At 47.0% G+C, this 20,950-nt stretch overlaps 1 protein-coding gene and 1 long non-coding RNA gene across 2 annotated transcripts in view; one reads left to right on the forward strand and one right to left on the reverse strand.

The window, feature by feature from the left end:
- The window catches only part of LOC135367015 (netrin-1-like), a 78,258-nt gene that overhangs the window by 6,541 nt on the left and 50,767 nt on the right, over positions 1–20,950 (reverse strand). Inside the window, exons 2-5 of the mRNA XM_064600063.1 lie at positions 15,924–16,112; positions 3,060–3,209; positions 760–804; positions 435–503 (exon numbers count right to left, since the gene is read on the reverse strand). Coding sequence (XP_064456133.1) covers positions 435–503; positions 760–804; positions 3,060–3,209; positions 15,924–16,112 — 453 coding nt within the window. The remainder of the gene's footprint in view (positions 1–434; positions 504–759; positions 805–3,059; positions 3,210–15,923; positions 16,113–20,950) is intronic.
- Positions 1–20,950, forward strand: part of LOC135367020 (uncharacterized) — a 70,550-nt gene that overhangs the window by 1,595 nt on the left and 48,005 nt on the right. The gene's annotated exons all lie outside the window — the stretch shown is intronic.

The following is a 20,950-nucleotide window of genomic DNA, read 5'->3' on the forward strand; positions in this document are numbered from 1 at the left end:
TATAAGCGACGTTTATTAGTGAACCGAGCCTTCCCTTTGCCGATGTCCTTGTCTGCTATGTGCCACAAGAAGATACTACCCTGGACTTTTCCCAGAGCTTCCAATCTCTCAACAAGCTTTTACAGCTCTTAATCGCAACTATCTAGTGACATTGAAATTATAGTAATAGTCGATTTTAAAAAGATGCGCGCGGCGCAAAGCAGCATGGGAACTTTGAGGGACATTGCTCTGTCGTCTGCTTCGGTTATGGTTTACCCCGGCTGACGCTGCTGCTGCGCACACCGGGAATGTTGTTCTTCTTCTACCTCCGCCTGTGGCCGTCTCGCAATGTTGAGAGACCCTCTAAGTTCCCATGATCCCTTGCGTGCCACAGGTAGCGCTTGCTTTTGTGAAAAGGTCTATTACACGGTATATATAGTGAGGGCGATGCTTACCGAAATCTCGCTTGCAGTACTTGCGAAGGTTTATTCGCTTGGTGGTCGTCTTGCACTTTGCACATTGTTCTGTCGAGAAAAAAAAAAGTCACTTGGTTTGTAAGATGTCGCCCTTCCTTTTTTCTTTTCTGTTTTTTTTTTTTTTTTACGAAAGAAAGAGAATAAGGGCGCTCATATTTGACACTATGGAATTATTTCTATGGGAGCACAACTGTACGACACGCTTTTTGTGCTGTTCGTTGTCTTTTGTTCAGTTTCTGTCTGTTAGTATACCAAATTGCAGAATGACTTGTGTGTAACGTGCATTTAAATGCAACAACATTACCCGCTCCGGGCGACGTCATCAGAGGATGATCCAGTGCTGGAATTTCTGAAAGCAAAAACCAGATAAATCGTATGAGCTACCCTCATTGGATGTTGTCCTCCCTATACCATTGCGCACGATGAGTTCTGCCTAGACCAACTATACATGTCTCAGTCCAGCAACACTGTTTGCGTGCATCTCGGAAAATATAACACGTCCCTGTCTGTGGAATTCGGATCGCACTGTATACGGCAGGCCTGTCACTACTGTATTCCACGAAAACTGCGTGGGCGTTCAATTCGCATGTATGAGCCGGTCAAAACTGTCGTCGCTATGCGAGCTTACCACAAGAAAAAAAATAAAAAATAAAGAGAAAGCTTCATTGTATATATTGGATTTTTTTTTTTTTTTTATCTTGGCATAATATCGCTTCCCCGCATTTTCACAGACGGACGCCGAACTATATACGTGGGTGCATATGGAGCCGAAACTTTTTTTTTTGCGTGATCGGCGGGGTAGAACCACAACGGGTCTGTCAATCCGAGCGGCTGAAGAAGGCGAGAAGGGGAATTCAATTTTTGCACAAGTGCTTTCGCCGGGGAGCGTTGCGCAAAATTAGAAATAAAAGTTACTGGCCGAATGCTATACTGGAGCTCGGTATGATTGATGCGGCGTTTTCCCGAATTCCGGAGAAGGTCTGCAAGTTTTTCACCACCCGGCTGTGTTTACGATCAGCGCGGGTTCCTGATTTTTCACCGCGCACACATACGAATATTCCAGGTTCTGTTGAGTGTTAGAGACAAGCGAATAGAATATGTTCGCTTTTTCTTCTTCTCTTTTTTTTTTTTTTTTCTGCTTGTTTTTGAAGGGCGTCGCGGAACGCTGTTTTTTGTATCTTTCTCCTTGCAGTGTCTGGTCCTGTGGTTATCAGCGTTTTGCAAACTCTGTGCTGCGCGGTTGTGTAAAGTGCCGCGCCAAAATAAATGTACCGTGGATCCTGCGGGATGGAAACTGTTAGGTGTCTCGGTTGCCGACCCGCTGCTTTTCTCTGTTAGCATTTTGATATACGCAATGCGCGCGCTGTGACCAGCGGGAAACGCCTGGAAGGCCCATAGGTGGTGATGATTGTCTTTGCCCATAGCGTGCTGTTGCGAAACTTTTCTTTTGTTTCTTCTTGTCTCTTCTTGTTTCTGTTTGTTTTTGTGTGTTTTTGCGGATATTGTCTCGTGTGTGAATTTATGGAAAACAAGTTTGGAAAGTGTTCAACATTGCTTTGCAGCTCCTCAATAATTGAATCGAAGGCGGCTTCTTTTGTTCTCGGAAGCATTTTGTTTTGCGCATATCTATACAAGCATACTTTGGTATGTGGTTTAACTCCCTACATGAAAGTCATTTTTTAGCCATAACTACCAGTGTAAATACCTCCTTTTACCAGTACCTTTCTGTACTGGATTGAATCCAATATTGGATGAAAGATTTAAAAAAAAAAAGACGTGGTTTGTTCCGATGGTGGATGCTGTGTTGCTGTCACGCGGTACACACTATATGTAACGACGGAATTGTCTTTGTGCGTGAATTATAGTTTGCTAAAGTACACGTAAGCTAGTCGAAAGCTAAAGCACAATGCGAAGTCGTTTACTATATCGTTGCTTGTGTTCGTACACCTTCGGCGTGCACAGTTCACCTACGTTATCCATATATGGTTCCACATTTTCGGTTTTAATCGAAAAACACCGAATACAGATGGACATTCCAGAACATGACCGAGACACATTGCTGCACATGCCCGGCAAGTTGTTGATGCAGACCGTACAGAAATACGATGGTTGTGAAAAATGTCCGTTTACTTTTTCGTTAGCCGTAAAACGCCACCGCAGCGAACAACGCCATGTTGAATGACCGTCGTGCGGAAATATTACATTGGGATTTGTATTCGCCGATAACTGTCGAGTAAACCATGTACATGCCAGGAAAAACACCGATTTCGTAAAAATCAGTAAACACCGAAACGCATATACGCCGAATCCGCCCAAAAATAAAAACCGGTTGGGATTTCTATTAGCCGATAACTGTCGGGTAAACCATGTACACCCCAGGAAAAAAAACTCCGAAAAACGCCGATTTCGTGAGAATCAATAAACACCGGAAAACATCACGCCGAATCCGCCCAAAAATAAAAACCGAAAACGCAGAACCCTGAGACAATTGATGTTCTGAGGCTGGAACACATAGAACGGACGAACACATACAAAGCCTAGAAGGGCCTGAGAAATCAATGATGAGAGAAGGAAGTCACTGAAAATGGGCTATCCAACACTCACTTATGCAAGGTGCAATCGGTGACCTGCTCTGCTGATACCCTTTGGCGCAGCGATTGCAAGTGATGCCCGTGACTCCGTCTTTACATGGACACTGTCCCGTCGTCTGGTTGCAGGTTCGTCCTGATGCGCCCACGGGGTGGCAGTCACAAGCTGCAAAGACAGAAAAAAACGCCACCTTATCGTAGATAATAAATTACATCCCTCTTCAGTAAAGACACTGCTGAAAAGTCTCGAAAATGAGAGACGACACTCTCCAAGATATCCCCTAGCGGTTGGACATATATACCCTCAGAGCGGGTCCCTTGGGTGCCCTACACCACATATCAGGCATCAAGGACATGGCTCGCTCGGCCGTTTCGGAGGCGTAGCGCTATTTGAAAACAGAACGCTCCGAAGTGCAGATGCTTGTCGAAGATAAAGCAAGAAAGCTTTTATAGAGGTGTGTTGGAAGTGTCAGGCGAGAAAGGTCATCAAAATGTCTGGAATCGCGGGCACTGTGTTTAGTAGCAGGAGGTATAACGCCCGGAGTATAAGCGCCCTCGCGGGACCTTGATCGGGCCGGTCTATAGGTGCTTTTACTTTCGAACAGAGCTGAGATTACGGAAGTTGCTTATTTCGTTGCGGTATTTAGGGATGGGGGCAAGCTTCGTAACTGGTGCCGTTACTTGATGGGTCTGTGGATGATGGGCCGAAGGAATACGTCTTGTTGTCCATCTACTTTTAGCAGCCCAAAGTGCTACATGTACATTGTGCACTCCTTTTAATAAGTAAACTTCCACTGTCTTGTTGCGCTTTAGACGTATTGGTGTCATGCGAGACATCAAGATCTTTCTCACTGACGTAGATTGAAGAATAAGAATAACAAGAAAAGGAGTAAATTTGGGAGCAATCAACAGCTTCTAGTCACCGAGATTGCAGGTACTCCGAATATATTAGTCTCCTCATCATGACATTTACTCCCCATCACTACAAATAGTCCCTATAAACTTCGCATAAGCTCCCGTGCATTTAGTCCCGAAAGGGACGAATTTTCTTTGCAATGCAGCTTGTCTCCAAATGGACTAAAATTTACTCATCTTGTTCTTAGAGAGTAGGGACTTTTTTTACTTTCTTTATTTTGAAATAGTTTCACTGCCGACTGCTTCGACCTTCTTGGTCGACGGCTGAGGACCACTGCAAGACCTGTGGGAATTTCGTCACGTTATAGCTGAAGCTCGAGTCCCACGCACGCAGTGCGAGTTTCACGGCCTTGGCCGACCCAGTATGCTAAGTGTCTGCACCCCTCGTCATAGAGGATCGTTGTTTGGGGGAGGCACAAAAAAAATGGGAGCTGTCAGCGACATTTAGCGGAGTCATGCCTCCGAACACAAAGGAGCTCGGAATGCGGCGGCGCCTCCTCCTCACCCTGTGCCCACAGTTCGACAGCAGGGCTATACGTGTCCACAGGAGGCACAGAATGGCCGAATGAAGGAACGACCGTGCCTTATGGCCGTGAATGCCGGGAGGAATGTCTTTCAGGTAGCGCAAGTCCTCTCCCACGTCCGCATGTCACGTTCCAGAGTAGTGGCCGCCCGCAGCTCCACACAGGCCCGGCCGTGTGACGTTGGGAGGGTCTCTTTTCATTCCTCAAACTCAAAAGGTGGCAAGTGTTTGTCGAAGCGCGTTCCTTGGAACGGCCCCAAGAAGAAGAACTCGGTAACCATGTGACCGAGCATGAGAATCGCTTCTCGTTGTTATGGCTATAGGAAATTTAGCCGAACCGGATGCTGACTCCTCGCGTTTCAGACCACCCCCGCGTGAAGAAGCTTTTGTGCTCCCCTTGACCGTGAAGGCCAGGGAAACCGAGGAGGGTTTCGCTAAATGGAAGCGTGCAGCGGTTTAGATTTGGTAGGGTGCAGTATACCGGAGTAGTTACCGGTCCTGGTAAAAGTTATCGATGTGGTCACGGTATGTAAAAGGCCCTTTGCGTCGATGTCTCCATTGTGAGGGAACTCCACAACCGTAGGCAGAAAAGGAAAGTTGTTGAAGGCGCAAATTGCGTGATACAATTTCTTTCAAAAGGGGGCGTTAAATCCTCTGCAGAGTGCTGTGCTACACACTTATTATTGACGCGCTATGGAAGTTTTTATCCCCCCCCTTTTTTTTTTTTTTTAGTTACGCGTTGGGATGATATGCATGTTAGCGTTGTCTGCTCCGGTGTCTGCTCAAGCAGAGCAATGGAAGTGCGAGAGCCTAGTCCACCATAACAGCGTTTGTCGTTTTGTTTGGTCCACGTCCATAGGCCAAGTCATATCCGCATTCGAGCACAGTATCATACAATGTGGATGGCCTTCTGGTGTTTGCTTGCCTGACCATTGCCTACTACATGCTTATGTGATGCAATGCAAGGAGGAGACATGTTTGTTTGAAGGGGGACACAGGAGTGACACTTCCGGCTCTGTTTTATCCTATACAGGTAAACATGCGCTGTCTTGGTGCTATACGTTGGAAAGGTTACAGTTGGAAACGGCATACCACGAACGGGCTTGGACTGCGAACGCACTTCAGTACTTTGCCTGTTCCACAAGAATTCCGTCTTGCTCATTCGCTCTCCCTCGTTCTTCCCCTTTCTCCCCTTCATTTCTTCAAGCTTCCCCATCACACCATTTCCTTTCTTTGCACGTCACATTGCATTACAGTGTCTATGGCTTTCACTTCGCAACACGTTTGACGGAGCATTCTGGCTTCAGGACTTACGGACGCGTCAGACGCTTTGTAAAGAAGGAAAAAGCCGTGAAAGAGGTTCGACCCCCAGGGCGGAAATGATTATCTTTCCGAGCACATCCAGGCAATTCCAGCATATAGTCACGTACTGAAGATGCACTGGTCCAGTCCAGACATTAGCATACGCGGTGTCTTTAAAAGTGCATTCTACCGCGTAACATGATGTTCCGCACTTCCAGAATGACGAAACCCCATCTCTGCGGGTCCCTGGCGAAGTGAATGTCCATGCATACACGTGTAGTAATGCACGCAGGGGAGGTCCTCTATATGCGTTCCTTGCCTCTCGTCATGCGTGTTAACGCTCTTCCCATTATCTGTACGCACTCTACGGCACCTAATGCGCTCGTAAGAACAAAGAAATTATAAAACGATCTCTGCTTTTATGAGGGAATTTGAATAATGCCCTCTACAAGGTATTAAGAAAACCCTCATATACGTATAGGGGGACACGTATTTGCCTGTTGTAATCTTTGCTCGGCTCTGCTTGGCTTGGCTTGTGGTGTGTCACACTTTGGTGGTGGTGGAACGGCCACGCACAGGCGGGCGGCGTCACGATTATCGCATGGCGGATCGTGCGTCCTGGGCCGGCTTCACGGGGAACTGTGCCGACGTGTAGGTTTCCGAGGAAAACAGGCAGACAGCACAGCCGACGCCCGGATGTCACACACGGTCATGTTGAGTGCAATCCAAACACCGTGTACATTCCAAGAAGCAGGCCTCTCTCTCTCTCTCTCTCTCTCTCTCTCTCTCTCTCTCTCTATTTGTTTGTGGATTGGCAAGTTTCAACTTCCTCAATCAACACATTATCAAAACTAATATGAGTGTGGATAATGTGTTACAAATTGGTTTGATGTAATAACAGCGCTGACGGTTAGTGCGGTCAAAGCCTATAGACTCGATTCACATTGTAAAGAACGTTCGTCTTGCTCTTCATCTGGTACATATACTTTGGAACTGATATAGTCTTTCCCGCGCTCCGAGTTTCATTTTCAGGTGCTTCGAAGAATGGACACGTATTACTATCGTACTTTTCCTCATTTTCATGCCAGTTTTGGCGTATAACACACGTGTCGTCCCCGCTCATATGTACACCTGTGAAATCACTATCACCTCTGAAGAGCAGGCTCTGATAAGGTGATTTGCAAAAAAATATTCGTGCTTTGATTAACATATGAAGCAATTTTGTTACAATGTAGCCATTTTCGTGACGATTTTCTCCTCTGAAAGCCTTCACATTCATATAGAGTACTCCTGCAAAACAGGGATATATCCTTCGTGTTGCAGACGAGCAAACGAACCGGAAGCGTCAACTGAGGACTCGCATTTTTCTTTCAATACCTACTATATTTATTTTTCTCTCTCTCCACATCGGGAAGTGGGGGGAAAAGACACCCAAAAGAGTGATGGTACCTCCTCCCGTTTGGACATGTAAACCCCAGCCGCCGGCTACGGTGGCAGCTCGGGTTTCCGCCCCGACAGCGTCCAAAGACGACATGGACGCGCGCGCGGCACCGATCCGTGAAATATGGGAGGAATGGTTATTACCTAGCCGATCAGCCACGCTCCCTTTTCTCATTGCTCTGAAAGGGACAGTGAGCTGTCGACACCAGCATTGTGTACCCTGTTACACTCCTCCCGCGTCGGTTTCGCGGACGCACTGAATGCTGTTTAGGCTGTGCAGCGGTCGTTCACGCACGAACCGCAGCGAGACAGATGATACATTTCATCGACTGTATAGGAATGCATACCGTCTATTAGTTCTACGATATAGTGCATCACGGCTGGATGTCTTCCGGTGTGATGATCGATATAGCACTACCGCGAAATGTAATGCATAGATTCCGTTTGGAACCTGTTGGCATGCCGTTGAGCAAGGAGTTCTCAGAAACCGGGCGAAAGGGAGCCACAAAGACAAAAGGAGCTTAGCGGTATAGAAGATGGACTTCCTCTCTGTCTTCGAACCTTGTGGACGCCTTGTGATTGCGTGACCATGCATGTGATTTTTCAGTTTTTGTTCTTCTTTTCTTTTCTTCTTTTCCTTTTCTCCTCTTCTCCTTCATCTTCTTCTTTCTCTTCAACTTCTTCTTTAATAGCAAGCCGACCTCCAAACGCCTTTCTTCTTAATAAACATGTCCACCCTCCCTCTCTGTCTTTTCATGCTTCTTTACCACAAGACGGTTCACCGCGTACCTTAACTGAAAGGCATCTGACACTTGATAGAGTTTACAATAACTAACCTAGAAGCCTTTGAACTTTAACTAACCTAGAAGAACGTTTTCAAACGGAACGCCTTCTACGAATTCACCTGGTTCCAGGTGACTATTACGACAATTACTGACACATACATTCTACTGCACCCGGTGACTGCGACGTCAACACAGCTTCGGAATGCGATTGTTTATGTGAGAAATTAATCCTATTGTTGTGAAACACGGATCGAAATATTTCCTGAAGCAGATCTGCAGCAAGTCCGCCACCGCTCAACGTCTGTACCGTCAGCGTTGAGACGTTTAAAGGCCTTCGAAATGGGAATAAATACGCGATGGACGTAGAGTCTTTGTTTCCAAGAGCACATTCCATTCCAAACACGCCATAACAAATAAAAGCGAACTCTTTCATGCATGCCCTGCAGGAACAAGAAGACCTGTGACAGCCTAACATCTGTCTACGGTACAAGGCGCTTCGTGGCACCGTGCTCAAAAACTACTTCCCGCCACTTTTAAAAGCAAGAAGCGACAATATTTTTGGAACCTTCTGCACACCGTGACGTGCAGCGAGTAAGTTTATGCTACGCACCCTTGAGGGACGACTTTGCCAGAGGGCGCTGCAGCAATTCAGCTCACGTGCAACATCCAGTCCCGAAAAAGAAATGGGTTCCATCCGAACGCAAAAAAAAGGAAAGAAGCAAGTCAAATAAATAGAGCACGGGTTCCCGCATGGCGTTCTTGTAAATTTGCCACTCACTAGCCAACTTAAGCGGGAAAGGCGGCGAAAAAGATCGTACGTCTAGTCCTGGCATACACGTTGTAGAGCTGTAGGATATGTGTGTAGGGGTTGACTCGTATGAGGTGTTTATAGAGAGCAAAGCGCGTTGCTTCTGTTTGCGTTACCTAATGATAGACGTGTTCGCATGCGTGGAGGCGCCTGGTACAAGTCGTCAACTTTCAGGCTGTCTGTCTGTCTCTGCGGCGGCGATGTACGTACTTTTGCGTCGCAAATGATTTACCAGTCCAGCGCTAGAAAGTATGCTTTTTTGCCTGCATGTGGCGTGGACATATATTATTGTGCGTGTAATGCCAGCAAGAGGCAGCCATTGGACTCTTTGAACGGGGCTCTGTCTATACTGACGTCACTCTACGTTTCAACACCATATTTGTTTTCCGAAACACATCAATCCCCAATATTTTATTTATTTCATCCCGTAAACACGTGTCTGTGGTTTCTGGGCGCAGTTCGCTAGTCTCTGCGTTTGATGTAGACGTGACGCCGCATTGCTACATGTACACTTGGCGAAATAAGAGCGCATTTGTGCTATGTAAGAAGACATTCTGTATTTGCAGTAGTAGTATCGGCGTTGGAAATATCTGTTTATTTACCGAGAAGGAAAGGAGTTGGGTAATGCACATCCTGGATTAAAATGGATTGCGTCGTACCTGGAAGTACACGTCTTCCTTCGTGTTGTTCCTTCCTTCCTTGAGACTTCGTGTTGTGTCTGTCCCTTCGTGTTCCCTAGTCTCGGGTTTTTTTTTTTACATTATGCAGCGTCTTCCAAGCTTCATTGACCAGCAAGTAATGGTCGAACTCTTCTTTGCGCATATGTGTCAGCATTGCGCAGTCCTGAACTTTTTCTTTCGAAACCAAACAAGTTTACTGATCATGATCCTCACGATCTTCCTAATCATGTCGTACATTGTGACACAGCCACGCGGCCACCACCAAAAATACACGCGTCAAGCCTCCCACGTCGAACCACGCGGATCGGCGTCAACGCTAGTCAATGATAGTCGCGTCAACGATAACCCAATAAGCGATGCCTCAGGCGTACACCACATTCAAGCTTTGTCTGGAAAATGCAATTATCTCCGTATCCACGGTGGGTTGGTCACGGTAATTGTGTCCACACTCCACAGTGCAACGCTGTGATACGGACAAGTCTAGTATAAGCACTCGACTCTGTGTGTAGGCTTCGCGTGAGGACACATTCGCGTGAGGACACATTCGCGTTCATTCTAACCGCACACGACTAACTTCGTGTCCTTTGTAGGATCCTATTACGGGAGAAATGATATGCTCGTGGCATTCGTTAGTACGCCATTATCCCACAGTGAGCGCACAAACGAACCAACAAAGCTCGAACCCTGGAAGCAAATTGATGCTCCCGTGGACCCATGGAGGACTCTCGGAGTCCGTCTGCGGGGCTTCGTTTTCTTCTGGGAGGGAAATCTATTGTGGACCTCTTCCTCCGAGCGAGGAAAGAAACCGAATTCTGAGTGGAAGGAAAGGTGGAGAACGTTCCCTGAATGTTATGAGGCTCTCGTATATCCACGGTTATGTAGACAGCTTACCGCTGTGTAGAGCTGAAGGTTGGTTCGAGAACATGTGAAGCACTGAAACATCTTGGCGTGCAGCGTCGGAAACCAGAAAGCGAAATGCAACAAGAAAAAAAAAAGAAGAAGAAAAGAAATGAAAAGGGTTTGTGGAAAGAAACGTGAAGAGAAATGATAAAAAAAAAGACAAAGAAAAGAGAACGCCTTAAATAAGGTTAAAACCTGGCCTGTTTTGGTGAAGCATACTAAAAGCGATAAAGGCCTTCAATTGGTGCTCTCCCAAGTTCCTAAACAGCACAGTGTACGATGTACTTTCCTGACGAATGTAGGCACAGTTCCCCCTGAAGTCGGCCCAGGACGCATACTAACCCCACCACGCTTTCTTACTGTCCTCTCTCCATCTGTTCACATCTGTACGCCGCTCATAGTCACAGTTGCTTCGCGGCGCTAACACGGAATTAAAAAAAAAGCACAATGTACTGAAAGTCGGGTTCAATGGTGGTGGAAGGCCTTGAACAGACTCGTGAAACTAAAGAACATTGATAAGGCACATACCGTCCACCCCCATATTGCACTCGACTTTCAGGACATAGTGCTGCTTGGATTAAGGGAGACTAAGATCTCGTTAAAATCTAGAAAAAATAGGAACTATTTTTTTATCAAGAAGGACTCCAAATAAAGATTTCGGGAGATAGATGTATTAGCGCTCCCTCAGTTGCGTTATCAAAAAAGATTGAAAATTTATTTCTCGGGGGTAGCTTTATAACTTCCTTTTATTTTTTCCCGGTCTTTATCTACTGTGTTGATGGGTGCGTTTGATACGCAACGAGTCCCAACGGGTTTTACCAATCGGAGTGGGGCATGGGCATTATGGGGCATTATCGATTTTAGAACGTCTTCGTTCTCACTTTTTTTCTTTTTATTTCTTTCCCCCCTCCCTTAGTTCTGCCACAGTACACCCTGACGTCACTTCTTAATTATTGTTTGGATTACATAACTGATGACCTTATTACTGCTTAACATTGCTGCTTACGTTATTTACGCACATGTTTTGCGCATAGTACCTTTCTCAAATTTCGCCCAAATAGAACAGTCTCTGTTTGAAATATTCCGTACAGTGTTGCCTATGCTTATTCCAGAACGCAACGCAACGAATTTCTGCACACAGCGCCCACTTTCGAGAAGTCAAGTGATGATCTCCTGTGAGGTAGAAAGTGGTGTCTCCCGTAGTCAGTGGTAGAACATGTTCTCCGGTTCTGTAGTTTCTCCATTTTGGAAGTAAAGCGCGCTCACGGGTAGGAAGCATAATCCTCATGCACTCTAAAAACATGACTTCACCGCATAGCACACTTTGCGCCAACCACCCACTGTTTTTGGCGCTCTATGGCCTTCGTCGCTTTTGCGCCAAAAAACACCAATCAATCAATCAATCAAACAAACAAACCCTGCGCCAACCATTGCTACTAATGGTAGGGTGATCGCTTCTCATTCGAAGAGAGAGGAAGGCGTACGCCTTTTTGTGTCAATTTTGGTACATGATAATTGGCACAAAAAGGCGTATGCCTTCCTCTCTCTTCGAATCAGAAGCGATAACCCTATCATTCAATGCAATGGTTGACTAGGAGCGTGCTATGTGGTGAAACTCATTTTTAAGAGTGTGTGTCTTCGCAAGGCGTTCTTCCTATGGATATGACACATTTTCCCCCCTTGATGCCACTTACCGCTAACTGCATAACCAGCTAAGCGTTAATACATTAATGTTAATGCCTCAGCAACGTAAGAAAACAAAATGGTGATCGAGTCCATAAGGCTTCTGGGCCCACGCCATTGTAAACACGCGGTCTTCTATGTGCTATAAGGGGAATGAATCTGCAGTCATCGCAAGCGAACATAGCTCGCATTTTCCTCCCCCCGTAATAACATTTATATGTTGTCCGCTTAGGCATTTATCTATCAGCAGATTTTCTTCCTTTTCGTCGATCTAGGAGGGCGTCGAAAACTTTTCCCACGAAATCTCCCACGACGCCTCATGAAGAACGTGGACTTCGTGGCATTCCTCCGAACGTGCGTGCAATACTGTCTCTTTATGTAGCAGGGAAGGTAGCGCGCCAGCTTAAAATGCATCCTGTTCACATTCCTGTTCCCAGAAGCCTTTGCGTTCTGATGGAATTTTTGTGCTTCGATGACCGGCACTACTATGTTTACGATTTGCTATGTATGGGGCTCGAGCTTCGTAAATAACTTTACATATTTCGGGAATGTGTATATATGCTCTATTTGTGAGCTGTTCGTCGACAAAAAAGAAAATAGAAGCTAATGCAGGTCTTTTTCTGTGTGTGCATGTGTGCACTCTTAAAAAGGAACTTCACCGCATAGCACGTTCCTAACCAACCATTATCTCGAATGATATCGTTATCTGCCCTGATTTGCTGAAAACGGGAGGCGTACGTCTTTTTTGTGACACTTATGCTGTTCGTAATTGTCACAAAAAAGGCGTACGCCTCCCGTTTTCAGCAAATTAGGGAAGATAACGATATCATTCGAGAGGATGGATGGCTAGGAGCGTGCTACCCAAGCAGCACAATGTACTGAAAGTCGAGTGCAATAGGGGTGGACGGGTAGGTGGAAGACCTTGAACAGACTCTTGAAGCTAAGGAACATTGATAACACACATATCGTTCGCCCCTATTGCACTCGACTTTCAGTACATTGTGCTGCTTGGGTATGCGGCGAAGTTCATTTTTAAGAGTGTGTGGCTATGGATTGGCTACGTGTCTCTGTGTTAGTAAGATTAGAGGGCACCTCATCCTGTCCGCAGGGCGTCACGGTACACTCTTCGAAATGAACTTCACCGCATAGCGCGCTCCTAGCCAACCATGATCTGGAATGATATCGTTATCTGCCCTGATTTGTTCAAAGCTGGAGGCGTACGCCTTTTTTTGTGACAATTATGAACAGCATAAGTATCACAAAAAAAAGGCGTACGCCTCCCGTTTTCAGCAAATCAGGGCAGATAACGATATCATTCGAGATCATGGTTGGCTATAGGGAGCGTGCTATGCGGTGAAGTAAATTTTCAAGAGTGTACGTGATGGTGCACTGGCGTCATTTGCCAACAGCGGGAACTTTCGGACTCTGAGCTTACACAGTTGCCAACACTGGTTTTATGAAGCGCTACATTGAAGCAGAGGCCTCCGGTCGGGAGCTTCTGTTTCAATCTACTTTCACAGGACAAATGGATTGTCCACATTGTGACAACCGGAACGTTGTTGAGGCTGTATACGGTAAAAGTAAAACGTGATAGACCGCTGTGATAATAAACGACGAACTATTGCAACGCCACCTAGAGCCTCACAGGCTCATTCCTTCGCTACGTGGTGGTGGTGGGAGGGCTCGCCGTTGTCGGCTACGTGGAATCGTGATGTCGTCTGCTTCAGCCAATCGCCGCGGATGATTTGAAACAGTCTTTCTGTGGCTACCAGTGACTTCCCATGCGGCTCATGTCGGCTCTACTCCATAGCTACTGCCACCGACATTTTCAATTTCGCATTATGACGTCGCCTTCGTATATACACGGGCGCTTACATGGTCATTACTTCCGATGAACGTAAAACGCAATCATTGTAAGTCGCAATCAAAAGAGGAAAAGGGTTTCTTTCCTGAGAGGCAGCTATAAATCAATGGGGAAAGTATTCCGAAAGTTGAGTATCACTGCCTTTGGCGAAGTTTATGGCACGTAAGAAGCCTCGTAATGCAAGGCGCTGCGGTTACGATAAGCATTGAGGGTCGCCTAACGGGATACGGGTACGGTGGAATGTAGGGCCTGTTGAGCCGTGAACCGCAGCTCCTGGTCGCGGTAATGGATGCGCCACAAATGTTCCGGAAAATAAGGGCTTTCCCTCCCCGGCAGCGGTAATGGCCAGGTGGGTACATGCTGGTAAATGCGCTGTGGAATGTGAAAGGCTCGCGTATATAAAGCTGGAACCAAAAATATACAAAGGCGTAATGTGGTTATGCTGAGTGAACAAGATTGGAATAAATGCATTTCTTTTCTTTTTTTTCTTTCTTTCTGCGAAGTGAATAAGTGAATACGTCGCGCGCTGTGGTAGCGCTTGGAAAGGGAGAGGGAAATGATGAGGAGAAGCAAGGTCTCTCTTTCTCTCTCTCTCCTTTTGTAACGCGCTCGTTTTATTTCATTACCGAATAGCATGCAGTTATGTGAAACGCCGAAAGAATATCAAGTTGTAATATCGGGTCCAAAATTATCGAAGACGTACGCCTCCCGAATTATGCTTCGTTGGCAACCAAGGCAGTCCTTTCCTTCTCATATGTGTTGCGTTGCTTTTGTTCTTATTTTCTTTTTCTCTTCTTTTTCGTGAATATGTTAGATCGCGGCGTGCTTTCACATTTGTCACGTCCCAGAAAAAGAATGTTCTTACTTAGCATAACGAAGCGAATGTATTTCTTGTTTTTGTTCCGTGTGATGTGCGTGGCGGCCATTTTGAGGTATGCATTGAATACGGTCAGACCCACAATTTCGCTATCCCGACGGCATTCGTCTTCTATATATATTCAGCTTGTGTGAACGGGGACATGAATGGTTCATCACTATCCCTCTGCTTCACGAAGATTTCCACGAGCTTCTTTCTATACCCAATACAGGGTTCGCTCACTTACGAATCCCTGGTATACACGAGTCGCTGGAACCGATATTCATAGCACGGACACAAGCAAGCGAATCGTGTATGAACGCCACCTATTGAGTGAACGAAGCCCGTGACGTATAGTCTAGTCCTGGGTTGCTGAATGGGGTCACCAATTCCATTCCGAGGAATGGAGTTTTGTGATAATTTCATTCCTTTCAATTCCTCGGAATGAAACGGTATGGCCAATTCCCACTCCTGGAATGGGCTTGGCAACCAAATTCCATTCCGTCAATTCCATCAATAAAAGAAAAGGGACCGGTAACTGTACTGAGTAGCCCAGTAGCCACCTGGGCGCCCAGACCATTCTACAGTGAACCCTCGTTAATATGACCCCCGATAATCTGACATACGCGCTTTATGACCATACCCTTGGGGGACAATGCTGCGGAACCTCTGCAAATCTCCCCCGTTAATATGACAATTCCGCATTATGACAAAAATGTTCGGGAACGACCATGGTCATAATAACGAGGGTTCACTGTATTCCATTCCATTCCATTCCAATTCCGTTCCTGCGAAAAACTGCCTACTTCCATTCTCATTCCATTCGTAGGACAGTTTCCGCCATACCATTCCAATTCCATTCCGAGCTGTGATAAATCTGGAATCATTCCGGAATCATTCCAACTCCGGAGTGGCAACTCCGCAACCCTGGTCTAGTCCACCAATCACGACGTGCCTTCGGCGGCCGTAACTATAGAGACGAGCCGTCATGAGCCGCATGGATTGCCACTGGTAGCCGTATGAAGCCCGTTGTTTGAAATCGTCTGCTGCGATTGGCTGAAAAGCATGCAGACGACGTCCCGTAGGAAAGACTGGAGCATGGCATTGTAAAGAGTGCTGCTTACCCCTGCAAGCCTTTCGGTGCGTGATTGGCTTGGTGTGGTCTCTGTAGTAGCCTTCCTTGCAGTAATGGCAGTGACGACCTGCCGTGTTGTGACGGCAGTTGAGACAGACTCCACCACTTTGGCGTCCGGACAGCTTGTACAACTCCATGTTGAAGCGACAGCGTCTGGCGTGGAGGTTGCAGTTGCATGCTGAAAGAAAGACGTACCCCTTGTACAAAAAGACAGCACGGGCGTTCATTCATTGGAAACGTATGTGATCGATATACCGTTGTTGGCAATCGGCTTCTAAATATGAATGCAAACCGACTTATCTTTGCTAGTCATAGTCGTCAGAGGACATAAAGAGTCGCTCAAGAGTCGTGACGTTAAGGTTATTATGCTGTCAAAGGCGACGCGTACTTTTTATTATAGAATTCCCGTTTATTCGCTTCGCTGTTGAATTAAATTGTATTGAACTGGGAAAAGAAAATTTTAAAGACGGTAGGAGGTGGCGAAGTAGAAAAACAGGAAGCGTCAAAAGAGGAACGTGACTTCGAAGACGAACTGACTGACGCTGTTATTTTTAAACTTGCCGCTGTCTGTGCTGCAAAGAAACATGTACAATTTCCCAATCCGAAATGTAAGATGAGAATACAACAATCCAAAAATTCTGTATATTATGTGCAGCATCACTATTTGGAAGTCGTTCCTCATGAAGCCGCATCGAGCGCAGCTGTGTCTGCAAACGTGTCCGAAGAGCATTTAGACCTCCTTTCCCACACCGATAAAAAGTTTCTTCTGGTGCCCGACCTGAACGACCAGAGGCAGCTCGGAAGCGTTGATAAAGGTTGCCGGCTTCTCCCGCCGCACTGATTTGCGCCCAGTTTCCGATCCTGCGCTCGTCGCGTACGTACATCTCAGGGGAAACGAACGGATTCCGGGAGAGGCATTAGCAGCTCGGGTAACAGTTTCATTTCGCACTTGGTTCGCGCGGTATTAATCGATCTGGTAGTATAGAAGGCTTACGGTATCATTTTCGGGAGTCTATAAGCGGAAAGCTTTCCCCGAAAACGTCACGCGGGTAGATTCCAGGAATATAGTTTCTGCGTCGACATTGAGAAGTGTGTAATATTCGAAGCATCATCCAGAAAATCACAGCTTTGAAGTCACAAATTTGAAAGCCGAACAGCAGGTTCTGAAAATGTGGACACCAGCTCCCGTGGCATAGTGGTTAGGATAGAATAGGATGACAACCAGCTCCCGTGGCATTAGGATGATCGCTTTCCACGCCTGTCAGTCCTGTCACTGGCTGTGCTGTCTGAGGTTTTCCCTGGGTTTTCCGAAGACTTTCCAGGCGAATGTCTCCACGGCTCCCCTGAAGGCGGTCCAGCACGCATACTAATCCCCATGTCTCCCACGCCTTCCTGCTGTCGTCTCTCCACCTCTGTACGCCGCTCATAGCCCCAGTTGCTTCGCGGCACTAACATACAAAAAAAAGACGAGAAACGTGGACAACATAAACCGCAGAGATAACAATTTCCGCGTCTTTCCATATCATATACTCATCCCACTGTTCTTTATTTTCTTGCCTGTCTGCGATGGCTCCGTGTCATGCAACAACGAGAAGAAGGAAACCGTGCAAGACATATAGGGATAGAGCCCATCACGCAACTAAACCTACTTCGGTCTCTGGAGCACGCGGGCAGAACAATATTAGGCCTAAGTGGCACACTAAAAGCCACACACGCTACATTAACGTAAGAGCCGGAACCGCGTCTCATACCAGGAGGAGCGCGACATTCACGCATATTCCTGCCGACCGACGACATTCCGTAAGTTACGTGTTCCTTGAGTCTCTGCATCCATCAAGATGTCACCTGGCCCGCTGAGACTCGCGGGGGATCGAAGCAGCTTAGTGGCCTTCATTCCGGAAAAAGGAGGCGCGCACTTGATAAACGACAACGCTGCAGAAGCAAATGGACCGAGGGAAGGGAGCGATCGTCTACAAGACGCAACGGCAGCAATTTGAGCCTGTGGCGTGTGTGATGGTGGGGAGACATATCGCCTACGGAGGAACATACTCGGTGGACAGCTTTCAGTAGAGATCGGCCACTGATTCCGGTTGTAACATCGTGACACTGTGTGGTCCAGCAGACATGTGCCTCAGCATCTTTCATCTCTCAGCCTTTCATCTTTCGTGTCACATTTATGCATCGCCGACACGAAGCTATACAATCTGAAGTGCTACCTTCTCAAGGTCCAGAAAGGACGTCATCAACTTTGAGGCACACTCTTAGAAATGAGGTGGTGGTGGTGATGGCCTCACCGTCGGCCACCTCACTGTCGGCCTCAGAGAGGTGGGCAACGTCACGACTCACGCCCTGGAGAATATGCGTCCTGGGCCGACTTCTAAGGGAACTGTGCCAACATATGACTGAAAGCGTCTGAGGAAACCCAGGAAAAACCCCAGACAGCACATCCGGCACCGGTATTCGAACCCGGGTACCTCCCAGCCTCGAACGTGACATGGCCAGCACGCTAACCAGTAACCACTGAGCCACGCCAGCTGGTCTCTTAGGAACGAGCTTCACCCCACAGCAACCTCTTAGTCAACCATCATCTCGAATGATAGCATTATCAGCTCTGATTTGGCTAAAACGGCTGGTGTACACCTTTTTTGTGACAATTATGAACAGCATAAGTGCCACAAAAAAACGCGTACGCCTCCCGTTATCAACAAATCACGGCAGATAACGCTATCATTCGCGATGATGGTTGGCTAGGAGCGTGCTATGCGGTGAAGTTCATTTTTAAGCGTGCAGTGTACAAGTTGCTTTATAGACAAGCCACCTTCTGTAGCGCCGTTCATGATCATGAGTCTGTCTCGCGACTAAAAGCCACAAATTATTATTTCCTCAATTACACCGTTGTGTAATAGCATCCTGTTGCCTGCACTCAATTTAAAACACTCTCGATATCACCGTGTAAACGTACCATACGAAGCAGACACCCCCTACAAAAACACACAAACCCTCGAACTCCCTTGTGACCCCCTTACATAAGGAACGACAAGCAACGGACCATAGCACGCACCGCCCAAACATATTTCCCACCAGCCGACGGTTGTGTGTTGCCTCACAGTCCAAAGTCTGCTGCCCACACCGCTATGCGCACTCCCCGTGTGTGAGCGGGCACGGAATAAACATGTCACCCTCCCCAGCACCTTGGCTCCATCGGGAAAAGAGAGGCCGCGACCTTAGCCCAAGTTGCAAACTTTTACGAAAAAACGTGTCTCGTATTTCCGCGTGGGCGGAATGTCTATTCACGAGGCTCGACTCGGTACCCATAACCTCTCACCCCCGTTGCTCGGCCCCTCTCTCTTTTGTCTTATACAGGGCAGGGGGGATGCCTGTTGTGGTGCTCCATTCTGCTCATTCGTCTCCTTCTCCGACAGGTTCCTCTTTGCCCGCTTGCAGCCATTTGTTATTCCGGCGGGCACGTTCCGAGTCTCAGGTGTTCTGTCTATTCTCGTGGGTGTCGCGATTCACAGCACCTGCGATGTGCCATCCACTTGTAACGTTGCATGTTGCGCATTGTGGTATAAGCCTCGGCGTTTACGATGGCAGTGGTGTTCAAGTGGAATTTGGTGCATATGTATGCATACTCCCACACTCTTGAAACAGAACTTAACACGTAACACGCTGAAGGTCATCCATTCCATAAAATGACACCGTATAATCACTCCTGACTTGTAGAAAGCGCTGGCAGCACGCCTTTTTGTGACAGCTAACGGAGATTGGCATGTGTAACTAAGCATTAGCGTAGCCAGAAAAATATTTCGGGAGAGGTTCTACATGGGGACTTCACATGGGGGAGGTAGATTTCACCCTCGTCTCCCTCTCCCAAATGCACTACCCCCTTTCAACCCCCCTTTGGCTACACCACTGTCACAAAAAGGCGTACGCATCCTGTTTTCAGCAAATCAGGGAAGAAGAGGACGATGTAATTCGACGGGACGACGGTTAGCTAGGATAGAGCGTATTAGTTAGTGCTGGCCATGCCACGTCGAAACTGGGAGGTACCAGGGTTCGAATCCCGGTACCGGCTGTGCTGTCTGTGGTTTTTCCTGTGTTTTCCCCAGACGCTTTCACACACATGTCGGCACAGTTCCCTTAGAAGTCTGCCCAGGACGCACATTTCCCCAGGGCGTCAGTCGTGACGTTGCCCACCTCTGTGAGGCCGACAACGGCGATCCCTTTCACAAGCACCACCACCAGCAGCGTATTAGCTAGACGCAAAAGTAGAAAAAAAGATGACTAAAGGGCAAAGAGCTATAGGAAAATGACGCAGCATAAATGGACATAAATGCCGTGCACGTGTAAGGACTTAGAAAGCGATATATCTTCAAAGTATAGCTTGAGGACGTCGTCTGTAGTTGTCCAAATGAAATGCCCGTAGCCTGCATACTGAAGCGCCCCTCGCGGAGCGGCCCCGAATGAAACATTGCTCCGGAATCGTTATCTAACAAATTTATCGCCCGCCATCATCAGATAATGGAGTGATGGCGAAGAGGCGGAGCTATTCTGGAGGAAGGCGCGGCCACCTATTTGTTGTACCAGGAGCGGGATGTCCTGGAATAAAAGTAGCCGTAATGATGCGAATGGAAGGAAAGAACTAGTTTTTCTTCCAAATTATTTACCATATCTATCCTGTCCTATACCATTTATTACCATATTGCAGATTTTCCGGCATATTTTAATCTAATAGGCGTAGTTTTAAATCTGTGTGCCGCACGAAGCAATTCATGTGTCAACATTCTAATCCATCCGAGTGCCATATGAATTAATCCGAACAACATCATATTTAGTCCGGCTGCGACATAAACTGTTACATTGGCGCCGGCCTAATAATAAATGGGAGTAGATTTACACGTAAAGATGTCAGCCTATACACTTGGACTAAAATTTGCGTATCTGGATTACTTCATGTGGCACGCAGATTACAAGCACTGAGATTGAATCAAAACGAGGCTTAATACCCGTATATTG

Source organism: Ornithodoros turicata, chromosome 8, assembly GCF_037126465.1.
Source record: "Ornithodoros turicata isolate Travis chromosome 8, ASM3712646v1, whole genome shotgun sequence".
In the NCBI taxonomy this organism is placed as follows: domain Eukaryota; kingdom Metazoa; phylum Arthropoda; class Arachnida; order Ixodida; family Argasidae; genus Ornithodoros; species Ornithodoros turicata.